The sequence below is a fragment of the Lepidochelys olivacea genome, assembly GCF_965140295.1.
Source record: "Lepidochelys olivacea isolate rLepOli2 genome assembly, chromosome: 23".
In the NCBI taxonomy this organism is placed as follows: domain Eukaryota; kingdom Metazoa; phylum Chordata; order Testudines; family Cheloniidae; genus Lepidochelys; species Lepidochelys olivacea.
Window position 1 is genome coordinate 808,487 of NC_140433.1, and position 13,145 is coordinate 821,631.

Genomic DNA, 13,145 nt, shown 5'->3' on the forward strand with positions numbered 1-13,145 from the left:
GCCGGCTGAGCTCCTCTGGTCCCCACTGTAGGGGCGGACGTCCAGGAGATTAAACCTATTAACGGATTTGAAACCAGGTTTAGCAGGGGGTCTGGCAGGTGGCAGCCGCCCACACACGTTACTCCAGTGCTCCTGCTGGTTCCACCAATCCAGCTACATTTACCCAGCGCCCGTCGCCCCAGGGAGCCTCCGGGGCTTTACCCAGAGATCACCCACGGTACTGCAGCTTTCTCTGGGGTGGAAGCCGTAACGGCTGCACCCTTCCCTGAGATGGAGCCACAGCCCCTTTAAACGTTCTGCGGGAGGGTGGCTTAGGATAGGGGGTTAATTAGCAATGCTGGAATCTGGCCAGGGCCCCGCGTTTAACAGGTACAGAAAGCACCAGCTGCCCAGATTTCTGTCTCAAAAGGACAGCCCTGCTGGCTACGCCCAGATGGATTCCACAGGGAGCATGTGCCCAAGTGAAGGGCCACCTCCAAGGCTGCCCATGCCCACGGCCGTGCCCAGGAGCGCAGGCTGCCCCATTAAGAGATTTGTCAAGTCACACGCCCCCACCCCTTCAAGCTGCATTCTCAGAGCTGTGCTGGGCACACATCACCCGAGCTGCCACCCCAACCCCTTCCCCCAGGAAGGACCTGACGCAGTCAGGCCCAGCGGCTTGGTGAAGGTTTTATTGTAAGAAAGTCCAGTACATTGGCATTGCTTTTACATGATCGAAAGCGGCCGGACACCGCAGGAGACCTGGGCAGGACAACCAAGCATCCCAGGGCAGCACCGGGGAGTGAAGACACCTCTCGCCCGAGGCTCCTGCCCCCAGCGAGCAGGGTGGGGGAGTTCTACCCCCTGTGGAAAGGGTTCACGGTCTGCACAGCAGTGGGTGGAACCGGCTCCTCAGGAGCGCAGACCAGAAAGATGGGGACACATTCAGCCAGCCCAAGAACAGCCCCTTGCAATGGTTACAGCTGAGAAGGGGCAAAGCGCGGCTGGCTCCAGCCCTCCCAGCACAGGAGACATTGGCTAGTTGTGCTTGGACAGGGCTAGCCATGGCTGGGGACCACACACATGCCCCCGGTTAACACACAACCCTCATTTGGACTTCGGAGCTAGGGGGGCAGGGTGAGCCAGGGGCAGCCGTCCCAGACACCAGCAGGGGAGGTTCATTGCGGACAGATGCACGTCGGATCCCAGACGTTTAGTGCCGGTTACTGGAACAACCTCCTCACCCACCTGCTCGGTGTCATGCAATTCCCACCAGAATAAACCCTCCAGGCCACCCACACACCCACCCAGCCCTGTATCCCCAGGGAGCTTAACCCAGACAGCTGAGCCTCAAAGCACATCCTGCCCGCACGGCTCTGGAAAGAGGCTCTACCGCTCTGTGGAAGTCAGAGGGAGCCGCCTGGCCTCATGTCGGGGGGGTGGGAGGGTGGCTCTGGGGCATCAGGGCTCTCCATTATCCTGTCAAATGGGGAGAGAGAGAGAGACAGACAGTGCTGTGAGTTCAAATCCTGGCCATGGATTCGGTCAGTGCGGCTGACAGACATATCACCCCACACCCCAGCGGATGCTGCAGTACGGACCGCAGTGGAGAGCTCCCAGGTGGGAGGCCCAGCGGCTAAAGTTGCTCGCCCCTTGGTGGCCCAGCGGCAGCTGCTGCTTTGCCATGTCCTCAGACCAGACCCCAGCCTGCTCCCCCGCAGTCAATCTCCCACCACCCCGCTGCCAGCAGACTCAGGGCCCGGGTTAGCTGCCCCGTCAGAGGCACGAAGGGGCCTGGCACAGCCACCAGCGCCAGGACAGGAACGCGCAGCAGCCCCGGGACAGGCTGCGGCCGGTTTCCCTGTTGGGGATCTGCCTATCCCCGTGACAGAGCGAGCCGTCCCCTGTCTGGGCCCAGCACGGCAGGCGGGTCAATCCGCAGCGGGAGCACCCCGGCCAGCGGGGGCCGCGAAGAAGCAGAGGGACAGAGAGAAGGGGCGAGTCCCGCTAGCGGCCAGTGGGCAAGGACGAGGTCTTACGGAAACACACCGGCTCCACGCCTGGGATTTCACCCAGTGCTGGCTCCGGCTCCGGCTGGCTCAGGGTCTCCGCGGCTCCTGGGGACGGGAGGGAGAGAGCGTCAGCAGCCGGGGCCGCGGGCAAACCCACCCCCACCCCATCACCCCAGCCCAGGAGCACATGGTTCCCTCCTGGCTGGGGGTGAGCGCCCCGGGGGGTGAGCCCCGCGCCCAGCCCACCGCCCCGGGGGGGTGAGCCCAGCCCCGCGCCCCGCCCCCCGCGCCCAGCCCCGCGCCCCGGGGGGGTGAGCCCCGCGCCCAGCCCCGCGCCCCGGGGGGGTGAGCCCCGCGCCCAGCCCCGCGCCCCGGGGGGGTGAGCCCCGCGCCCAGCCCCGCGCCCCGGGGGGGTGAGCCCCGCGCCCAGCCCCGCGCCCCGGGGGGTGAGCCCCGCGCCCAGCCCCGCGCCCCGGGGGGTGAGCCCCGCGCCCAGCCCCGCGCCCCGGGGGGTGAGCCCCGCGCCCAGCCCCGCGCCCCGGGGGGTGAGCCCCGCGCCCAGCCCCGCGCCCCGGGGGGTGAGCCCCGCGCCCAGCCCCGCGCCCCGGGGGGTGAGCCCCGCGCCCAGCCCAGCCCGCCCACTCTGCCACCAGCCCAGCCATGGTTCCCCGGAGGCCAAAGGGGAGACTCCCCTCCCCCCTGCCAGCTCTTGCCCCGAGCCCCCATCTCCAGACCCTGCCCCCCCCAGCACCTTGCATCGCAGGAACCCCCAGCTCCTCAGGGCTCCCAGCTGCGGGGGTGGCCAGCTCCCGCCTCTCCGTGCTGCCAGGGGCTGCTAGCATCATCGATCCCCCTGCCCGAGCCGGCTCCTCCTGCCGTCCAGTCTCCACGGGCTCAGCCGTGCCCCACGCACCCGGCTCCACAGCTGGGGGGCTCGGCCCTGCGGGGAGATGGGAGCCATTATTTCCTGGGGTGATGCCCCCCCAGTACTCCCGCCCTGTGACCCCTTCCCACTGTTAACTCCTGCTCCCCCATCCCACTGGGACTGCACCCCAAGTCCCACACCACCACATTGCCCCTACAGGGCAAACGCCCCAAGCCAGACCAGGCCGATACGTGCCCCCCAATACACAGGCTCTCCTCCCCTCCCACCAGCAGGGCCCAGCCAGTGCCTCTTACCTGCAGCCTCTCCAGGGGGCCCTGCCCCCTGTGCCTGGGGGGCGGGGCCGGGGCCCTGCGGGGTGCTGTCCCCCACACTGCCCCGGGGCGAGTTCAGCTCCATCTCCTCGCCCCAGTCTGAGACAGGCTGGTAGCCCTCAGCTGGGGAGAAGGGGCTGAGGGCTTTGCCCTGTCCTCCATGGGCTCCAGGTGGTGGCATGTCCAACTTGGGGGCTGGGCCCCGCCCAACCTTCGGAGCCCGCGGGGCTTTCGGGGCTCCCACGGGGGGCACCTCCTCCTCCTCGCCCAACGAGCTGAGATGGCCTTCATCGTCATCCTCCTCACTGACATCCTCCCACTGATCCTCATCCTCATCGGGGGGCTGCTGGGGCTCGGGGGGCAGCTGGGGGGCCAGTCCCTCCGTCTGCTGGCACAAGGCAGGGCAGAGACGTTCAGACAGCGAGGGGCAGCGGGACCCAGAGGGCTGGGGCTGGGGGCAGGGGACGGGGCCTGATCCCGTGAGGGTGAGAGTCTCCATGACAGGACTGGGGGAAGTGGGGCCTGTAGGAGACAAGGGGCTGTAGGGAGACATGGGGAACAGCTGCAGACCAAGCCACCTATGAAGAGGACCAGGGGAAGGGTGGGGTCTCCCCGAATGGCCATGGCTGGACCCCCCGCCCCCACTTACCTGCGGCTCCTCGCGGCGGGGGTCGAGCTCCTTGGCCACCGGCCCCTCGTCCTTCTCCTCCCACCGGTTGTCATGCATGCTGGGCGGGGGAGGAACAGGCATCAGGAGGGCCCAACCCAGCCAGTCCCCATTCAGCACCTGCCCCACCTTGCACTGCAGAGCCTGGCCCCCAGGGGGCTGTTCCCTGGCTGGGGGAGGCACAGCCAGGGCTCCCACTGCCCCACAAGCTGGGGGGGGGGGTGAGAGGGGGGACACGGACGGACAGGACAGGACACACCAACGAACAGGGCCAACTAGCCCAGGAGGGGTTCACACCAGCCCCAGGGAAACTGGGGTGCAGTGAGAGCCCCCCTCCCCCTTGGTCACACAGGGAGTTAGTGGCTTAAATAGGGACAGAACCCAGGAGTCCCAGCCCCCCGGCACCTCCAGCGCTCTAACTTACCCGACCCCACTCCCTCCGCCCAGAGCCAGGAATGGAACCCAGGAGTCCGGCCCTTGTCCCTCACACAGCAGGGCAAAGGCGGACTCACCTGTAGGGCTTGGTGGGCGCGGGTCGGCCCCGGCCCTTCCTCCTGCGCTCGGCCCGGTGCTCGGACAGGAACTCCCCGAAGGTGGGCGGCCTGGGGGGGCGCTTGTTCTCGTCTGAGAGGAGAGGGCAGCAGGAGTTAACAGTCCGGGGGCAGGGGAGCTCACAGCAGGGATGCCCCTGGACCAGCCCCCGTGGCTGGGGTGGGGAAGCAGGCAAGGGCTGGACAATGCTTCCCAGGTGCAGAGGCCTCAGGATCACCCCAGGGTCTGTCCTTGCCGGGGCCACAATGCCAGTCCAACCCGTGGAGAACCAGTGGGTCCGCCCCAGGGCATAGGAACGGACCTCCCCCCCACAGGGGTCCTGCCCCCAGGGCACAGTGTCCCCCACCCACCCACTACCGCTATGCTGTCCAGCAGGGGACCCCCCCATCCCCGCTTCCTCGCACCTGGGCCCAGGGAGGTCCCACAGGGACCAAACACCCTCCAAGACAGACATCCTCCCCTATATACCCCCACCATGGGGAGGCCCCCCCCAGTCTCCACCGGGCCCTGGTGCTGCTGGGGTCACTTACCACGCCTGGCGCCCGGGTCCGGTTCTGGTGCTATGCCACAACCCTCCTTAAACCTGAAAGACGCGTGCCAGGTTAGTGCAGCCACGGCCGACCCCTCTCCCCACCCCACGCCCCCCCGCTCCTCAGACCGGGCCCGATTTGCCCCCCGCGACACCCTCCCCAAGCGACCCAGCGCAGCCCCGGGGCCTTCCCCACCCGCCCCAGGAATCCTGCTGCGCCGCCCTCCTACATGGTGTCCGTCTTCTCGGCGTCCCACTCCCGGCACCACTGGCCCGTGGGCTTGCGATGCCGGGCCAGCCGCTCCTGGTCTATCTGCTCCCGCTCCTTCTTCCAGCGCACGTACTCAGCCCGCTCCCGGCCCGTCATGGACAGCGTCATGTCCAGCGGCCCCCCGCTCTTGGGGCCTGGCCGGCGGCCCTGCAGGGAGGGGGAGAGAGACACGCGGCTCACAGGGCCGTGGGGCGGGACCCCCGCCCCACACACTCCCACCCAGGCAAAGCCCCTGCCCTGCGGGGCTCCAGCTGGCCCTGGTCAGAGGGGCAGGTGGCTGGGATACACCCCCACCCCCCACATGCCATCTATCCCTCCCACAGACCTCCACCCCAAGGCCCTCCCCCATGCAGGGCCCCCCTTGGCTCCCCTCCCCCCAGGTACTTACCGGGGCGTGCCACTCCTTCTCCCGCTCCATGCCAGTCTTGACCTTGTCAAAGTCGGCCCCCCCCCAGTTGCGGACGTGCCGCCGGCTCCCCTCCTTGCGGTCGGCCTCCTGGAAGGAGCCGCTGCGCCGTGGGTCATCCAGGAAATTTCGCACCGGGTTCTTCTCCTGCAGCCCGTCCTGCAGAGGGGCAAGGTCAGCCCGGAGCCACGGCTCCCCCACCGTCTCGCCCAGCCCCACGGCAAGGAGGGCGCTGTGGTGCAGACGGCCCAGCACAGGGGGCCTGGAGGCCCGGGGGGAATCCACCACCCCCCTGCACCTCCCAGCAATGCTAGCAAAACGGGGCGGGGGGGAAAGAGAGGTTTCTGACCTGGCCACCCCTCCCTGCCCTCCACTCACCCGCTGGTTCCGCTCATACTCCGCAATCTTCTCCATCTCCTCGTTCATCTTCTCGATATTCTGCCGCCTTCGCTCCTCCCACTCCTGGCGTGGGGAGGGGAGCGAGACCGCGGCAGGCCCAGGGGACACCGGCAGAGAGAGCGAGAGCGTGAGTTGTCTCAAGCGAATTTCTTTCTACGGCAGAGCGTTACTGACCGCGCGGGCGAGGGGGAAGCAGTAGACGAGACATGCTGGGATTTCAGGAAGGTTTCTGGCACTGTCCCACATGGCGGTTTCATAACAAACCAGGGAAACGCGGCCTAGATACAGTTACTCTAAGGTGGGTGCCTGGCTGGTTGGAGACAGCACCCTACGAGGACTTATCCATGGTTTCCTCTCAAACCAGGAGGGCGGATCCAGTGGGGTCCCGCCGGGGCCAGTCAATATTTTCCTTAGTGACATGGATAACAGAGTGCACACTTATCAAGTCTGCGTATGAGGCCCAGGAGGCTGGAGGGGAGGGGCTGCCAGCACTTTGGAGGGTAGGGTTAGGGTTCAAAACGACCTTGACCAATTGGAGAACTGGTCTGAATTCACCCAGGTGAAGTATTCGCACTTCTCTTGGGAAGGGGGGGCTGGGCGGAAACAAACGCCCAGCTACAAAAACAGGGAATAACTGTACATCCGGAAAAGCTTTCGAACTCTCGGGGGAGTTCAGCTCTGGAACAGGCTTCCCCGGGCGGCTGAGAGACTGGGTCAGACAAACCCTGCCAGGGCTGGTTTAGGTTTCCTTGGCCCTGGCTCAGCACCGGGGGCTGGACGCGATGACCTCTCGATGGCCCTCCCAGCCCGGCATTGCTACGATTCTGTGTCCCATTCCCCAACGGCTCAGAGCTGGTGCCCCCCAGAGAGACCCCATGTCCCACTCTGCAACCCACCCCCTGAGGGAGAGTCCTGCTACGAGCCCTTCACCCCCTCATCCCTCTCTGCTCCACAGCACCTGCCCCAGCAGAAAGCAACACACACCACCAGCACTAGTGCAGCAAGAGTGAATGCACGTGCAACGCACTATTGCTGAACTAGGCCCAGCCTGGCAAACTGTCCGCAAGACACGACGCACCTTGGATTTCCTGTCAGGGCCTCCTTCTCCTGCCGCCGTGACCGCGCCGGCCGCTCCTCGGCCCCGCGGCCTGCGCCCTCGCCCGCCCAGAGATGGCCCATCCCCTCCGCCGCCTCCTGCCCCTTCCCAGACGGACAGGTCAGGCTGCTCCGCCCGCGGCGACCGGCTGGAGGGGTACGGGCCGACCCGCCCCACACCCCGGGGACCGGGGCCACGGCTGGCCTTGGGCGCGCCGGGGGACTTCCTGTCGCTGACCACACGCTTCTCCTGGGGCGAGGGAGAGACGCAGAGGGTGAGATGCCAGGGCTGGGCGTGCAACACCAGGGCTCGACCACAGCTGCTCCCCACCCTCCTCCCCTGCAGCACCCCGACTTAGTGTTCTCCTCACCCCCCACACTAATCACCATACCCCTCAGCTCCCCAGCAGCCATGCCCCCTGCCCCTCCCTGCTGGCTCCCCCACCACAGCAGCTGTGCCCCACCCCGCTGGTTTACCCACCCCCCACTCTTGATCAGTGGCTACCTTCCCCCCCCCAGCAGCCCTGCCTCCCCACCTCACTGATCAGTGCTACTCTACCTTGCCCCCCCCCCATGCATTGGCGGCTGTCCCGTCCCCCTCGGCCAGCCCCAGTGCTCACCCCAGGGGACAGCAAGACCTGGACAGTGATGGAGAGGTCCTTGTCCGCCCGCTTCCTCTCGGGCTCCCCCTCGGAGTGGCGCGGCCGGCGCAAGCCCGTCACCGCGATGCCTTCCTGCTCGGCCTTCTTCCGATCCTCTTCGATCTCCTGCGGGGAGCGGCAGGGACGTGACGGGGCTCCCGGGCCGAGTGCGGGGTGAGGGGCCCACCTGGGCTGGTACCTCCCCGCCCCCCCCACCTCGATCCCCAGAGCAAAAAGCCAGGACTCCCCAATGTATGCATCCCATCTTGCCCCTGGAGCCTGGTATCCCCACTCCAGTGCACCCATCTGGACTGGTACCGACCCCCTTCCCTGCTGCCCGAGATCTGGACATCAGGCCAGGACCCCCCCCACACACACAAACACACCCCACAACCACCAGCACCAGATGCCTTCGCTTCACAAAAAATAACCCCCTCCCCCCATGTCCTTGTTTAGGGGGCCCCCAGGGATTCTAGGACCAGCCCCGCCCCCCAGCCTGGTGTTACATAAACCGTCCCCGGGGCTAAGCTGCTGCTGGGCCTGTGTGTCCCATGAGCCAGATTACAGGGCTCCCCAGGGCCTGTCGGACACCCCGGGGCTGGCCCCAGGATGGGGGGGGCTGGCACCGCAGGGGATGGGGAGCTGGGAACTCACTGGGGCTTTCCTACCTCTAACGCCTCTGCCCAGCCCTCCCCGGGGCACCAGCCCGGCCCCCCGCAGGCCCCCCGGGCCAGCTCTCACCTGGTAGCGCTTGATGAGCGCCTCGTTCTTCTTGCGCAGCGCCTCGATGCGCTTGTCCAGCTCCGCGTCCTTCTCCTCCTTCGACTTCAGGTCCAGCGTGGCCGACTAGGGAGAGAGCGGGGAGAGCTGGGGGGGGCCCACAGGGGCAGGACCCCCCCAAACTCGGAAGGGGGGCAGGTGGACTGCACATCCCTCCCCACCCCCCAGAGGGGCGCGGCTTGAGCGCGATACCTGGCACCTTGGGGAGGTGAGGGGATGGGGCCACTGGGGGCTGTAAGGGGGCTGACACGGGCTGGGGAGGGTCCCCCCAACTCTGGGCTGGGTCAGAGCAACCGGGGCGACCCAACTGTGAGTAACCCCTGGAGCTGCCAACAGCACCGTGACCCCCAGGACAGGACTCCTGCTCCACCCCCACACTCTGCTGGGGTACCCCAGACCGAGGGGGTGCAGGGTGGAGCCAGAGCTGTGAATTCAACACCCCCCCGCCCTGCCGGTTCTCCCCCCGCCCCCGGACTCACCATCTCCTGGGCCGGGCCGGGCGGCTCTGCTCTGAAAGACACCGGGGTCAGTCCTGGGCCTGGCCCCTCCCGTGTGGGGCAGGGCCAGGCCGTGACCCCCACTGCACAGAGCCGGGGGGCGCCCCGGGGAACGCCAAGAGAGACCGACGGGGAGAGACCCCCAGCCTCCCCCTCACCTCCCAAACCTTCCACCAGCCCCACTCCCCAAATCCTCCCCCACCCCCCTACCCCAGACCCCTCCACCAGCCCCACTTACCCTCCCGCCCCCCAAATCCCCCCCAGCCCCCTACCCCGGACCCCCTCACCAGACCCGCACCCCAACCCTCCACCAAGCCCCCCAGCCCCCACTCACTTCCCAAACCCTCCACGAACCCTGCCCCCCAAATCCTCCCCCACCCCCCACCCCGGACCCCCTCACCAGCCCCACTTATCCCCTGGCCCCCAAATCCTCCCCCACCCCCCACCCCGGACCCCTCCACCAGCCCCACTTACCCTCCCGCCCCCCGAATCCCCCCCAGCCCCCTACCCCGGACCCCCTCAACAGCCCCGCTTATCCCCTGCCCCCCAAATCCCCCCCAGCCCCCTACCCCGGACCCCCTCACCAGACCCGCACCCCAACCCTCCACCAAGCCCCCCAGCCCCCACTCACTTCCCAAACCCTCCACGAACCCTGCCCCCCAAATCCTCCCCCACCCCCCACCCCGGACCCCCTCACCAGCCCCACTTATCCCCTGCCCCCCAAATCCTCCCCCACCCCCCACCCCGGACCCCTCCACCAGCCCCACTTACCCTCCCGCCCCCCGAATCCCCCCCCAGCCCCCTACCCCGGACCCCCTCAACAGCCCCGCTTATCCCCCGCCCCCCAAATCCCCCCCAGCCCCCTACCCCGGACCCCCTCACCAGACCCGCACCCCAACCCTCCACCAAGCCCCCCAGCCCCCACTCACTTCCCAAACCCTCCACGAACCCTGCCCCCCAAATCCTCCCCCACCCCCCAGCCCGGACCCCCTCACCAGACCCGCCCCCCAACCCCGGAGCCCCCCAAATCCTCCCCCACCCCCCAGCCCGGACCCCCTCACCAGCCCCGCCCCACCTGTCCCCGCCGCTCCCGCCACCGCGCTCCTCCCACTCCCCCACGTGGCTGGCCCCACATCCGCTTCCTTGGGCGTGGGGGGGGCCTTAAAAGGGCCACGACAGCCCGTCAGGGTGTGGGCCCGCCGCAATTGGCGGGTCTGAGCCACGCCCCCAATCCCCGCCCGCGGCCCGGCTCGGTCAGGGGGGCTGGACCCGACAGCAGCCGGGGGTTACCCAGCCCCCCAGCCAGAGACAGGGGCCTCTCCGCCCCGTCTGTCCCTGAGTCCCTCCGTCCTTCCCTCCGCCTGCCCTTCCGTCCGCCCGTCTGTCCCTCCCTCGTCCGCCCCCATCCATCCGTCTGTCCACCTGTCCCTCCGTCTGTCCACCTGTCCCTCTGTCTGTCTGTCTCTCTGTCCCTCCACCCATCCATCCGTCCATCCTTCCATCCATCTGTCCACCTGTCCCTCCGTCTGTCCACCTGTCCCTCCGTCTGTCCATCTGTCCCTCCGTCTGTCCATCTGTCCCTCTGTCTGTCTGTCTCTCTGTCCCTCCACCCATCCATCCGTCCATCCTTCCATCCGTCTGTCCACCTGTCCCTCCGTCTGTCCATCTGTCCCTCCGTCTGTCTGTCTCTCTGTCCCTCCACCCATCCATCCGTCCATCCTTCCATCCGTCTGTCCACCTGTCCCTCCGTCTGTCCACCTGTCCCTCCGTCTGTCTCTCCCTCCGTCTGTCCATCTGTCCCTCTGTCTGTCTGTCTCTCTGTCCCTCCACCCATCCATCCGTCCATCCTTCCATCCATCTGTCCACCTGTCCCTCCGTCTGTCCACCTGTCCCTCCTTCCATCCATTCATTCCTCAATCTGTCTGTCCAGCCATCCCTCCATCTGTCTGTCCCTCTGTCCTCCATCCCTCCATTTGTCCCTCCATGCTTCCATCCATCCCTCTGTCTGTCCCTCCATCTATCCATTTGTCCCTCCATCTGTCTGTCCAACCATCCATCAATCCCTCTGTCCGTCCCTTCATCTGTCCATCTGTCTCTCCGTCTGTCTGTCCCTCCATCCACCTTTCCCTCCATCTGTCCCTCTGTCTGTCCCTCCATCAATCCATCCATCCTTCCATCTGTCCCTCCACCTGTCTCTCCGTCCATCCCTCCATCCCTCCATCCATTCATCCATCTGCCTGTTTGTCTCTCCATCTATCCTTCCCTCCATCCATCTGTCCATCCATCATCCATCCATCCCTCTGTCCGTCCCTCTATCTGTCCATCTGTCCCTCCATCCATCTGTCCCTTCATTCATCCAGCTGTCTGTCCAACCATCCATCCATCCCTCCATCCGTCCCTCCCTCCATCCAGCCGTCCGTCCATCTGTCCATCCCTCCATCTGTCCGTCCATCCATCTGTCCATCCCTCCATAGAACCATAGGACTGGAAGAGCCCTTGAGAGGTCGTCTAGTCCAGTCCCCTGCACTCATGGCAGGACTAAGTATTATCTAGACCATCCCTGACAGGGGTTTCTCTCCCGAGGCAATTTATCCCAGGGCTTCGCCACCCAAACAGGTCGGAAGTTTTTCCTCATGTCCAACCTAAACCGCCCCGGCTACAATTTAAGCCCGTTGCTTCTTGGCCTGTCCTCAGAGCCTTACGGAGAACAATTTTTCTCCCTCCTCCTTGTAACAAACTTTTATGTCCTTGAAAACTGTTCTCATGTCCCCTCTCAGTCTTCTTCAGACTAAACAAACCCAGTTTTTTCAGTTTTCAGAGTAGCAGCCGTGTTAGTCTGTATTCGCAAAAAGAAAAGGAGTCCTTGTGGCACCTTAGAGACTAACCAATTTATTTGAGCATGAGCTTTCGTGAGCTACAGCTCACTTCATCGGATGCATGCCGTGGAAACTGCAGCAGACTTTATATATACACAGAGAATATGAAAAAATACCCCCTCCCACCCCACTGTCCTGCTGGTAATAGCTTATCTAAAGTGATCATCAGGTTGGGCCATTTCCAGCACAAATCCAGGTTTTCTTCCCTCCCAGGTCAGGTTTTCTAGACCTATCATCATGTTTGTTGCTCTTCTCTGGACTTTCTCCAGTTTGTCCACATCTTTCCTGCCATGCAGCGCCCACAACTGGACACCGTCCTCCAGCTGAGGCCGAATCGGCGCGGAGTAGAGTGGAAGAATTACTTCTCGTGTCTGGCTTGCAACACTCCTGCTGATACAGCCCAGAATGATGGCCGCGGCCCTGCGACCCTGCCGGCTCCTACAGAGCCCGCTAGATGGAGCCCGTGGGCCGGTGCTGAGAGCCAGCAAAGGCAGCCAGGGAGCTGCCCTAGCAGGGAGCCAGGCGGGGAGGGACGCAGGGTGCTCCAGCTGGGAGCAGGTCTGAGCTGGGGCCCTGAGCAGTGTCCTGCAGAAGCGCCAGGGCCCTCAGGCCCAGCTCAGCGCTTGGGTGGGAGCCCGGGAGCCGCGCGCTCTGCCCTAAAGGGGCATCTGGGTTAAATAGTGAAAAGGGCCCCCCAAAAGGAACAAGTGCTGGGCTTTACCCCAACCCCCCCAACTCTGCCGGCGCCCCTCACTCCCAACCTGCTGCCCCCGGCTATCAGGGCTGGATTAACTCTCCTGTGGGCCTTGGGGCTATTAGATTTTGTGGGGCCTCTGGGGGCTTGGGTGCAGGAATGGGCTCTGGGCTGGAGTAGGGGGTTGGGGTGCAGGAGGGGGTTGGGGTGCAGCTCCGGCTGGGAGGCGCTTACCTTGGGCAGCTCCCGGTCAGCAGCGCGGCAGGGCTAAGGCAGGATCCCTGCGGGCCCTGGCCCCACACCGCTCAGCTCCCCGAGGTAGCCGGCAAGTCCGGGTCCTAGGCAGAGGGGCCAGGTGGCTCTGCCCGTGCACACGGCCCGTGCACACAGGCAGTAGCCGGCCAATGGGAGCTGCGGAGCTGGTGCTGGGGGCGGGGACAGCACACAGAGATACCCTGGATGCCCCTCGCCGGGGGCTGCAGGGGCACATCAGTGAGCTGGCGCTTGCAGCTCCAGGCCCGGGGGGGCACTGAGGCTCGGGGACCGGTGT

At 66.0% G+C, this 13,145-nt stretch overlaps 1 protein-coding gene across 5 annotated transcripts; it reads right to left on the reverse strand.

The window, feature by feature from the left end:
- Nucleotides 1-655: 655 nt before the first annotated feature.
- On the reverse strand, nt 656-10,154 carry CCDC9 (coiled-coil domain containing 9). 5 transcript variants are annotated; one of them, XM_084612850.1, is made up of 15 exons: nt 10,101-10,154; nt 9,008-9,033; nt 8,490-8,594; nt 7,728-7,874; nt 7,091-7,357; nt 5,992-6,075; nt 5,596-5,772; nt 5,167-5,354; nt 4,938-4,990; nt 4,368-4,479; nt 3,838-3,916; nt 3,171-3,576; nt 2,743-2,931; nt 2,029-2,096; nt 656-1,458 (listed from the first exon to the last, which is right to left on the reverse strand). In XM_084612850.1, the coding sequence occupies exons 2-15, from the start codon at nt 9,008-9,010 to the stop codon at nt 1,441-1,443; spliced, it is 1,896 nt and encodes a 631-aa protein (XP_084468976.1). In that variant the 5' UTR covers nt 9,011-9,033; nt 10,101-10,154; the 3' UTR covers nt 656-1,440. The 5 variants fall into 5 exon arrangements, with proteins under 5 accessions (XP_084468976.1, XP_084468977.1, XP_084468980.1 ...); XM_084612851.1 differs by having other exon boundaries at nt 9,008-9,038; nt 10,101-10,146; XM_084612854.1 differs by lacking the exon at nt 10,101-10,154 and having other exon boundaries at nt 7,746-7,874; nt 9,008-9,187.
- Nucleotides 10,155-13,145: the final 2,991 nt, after the last annotated feature.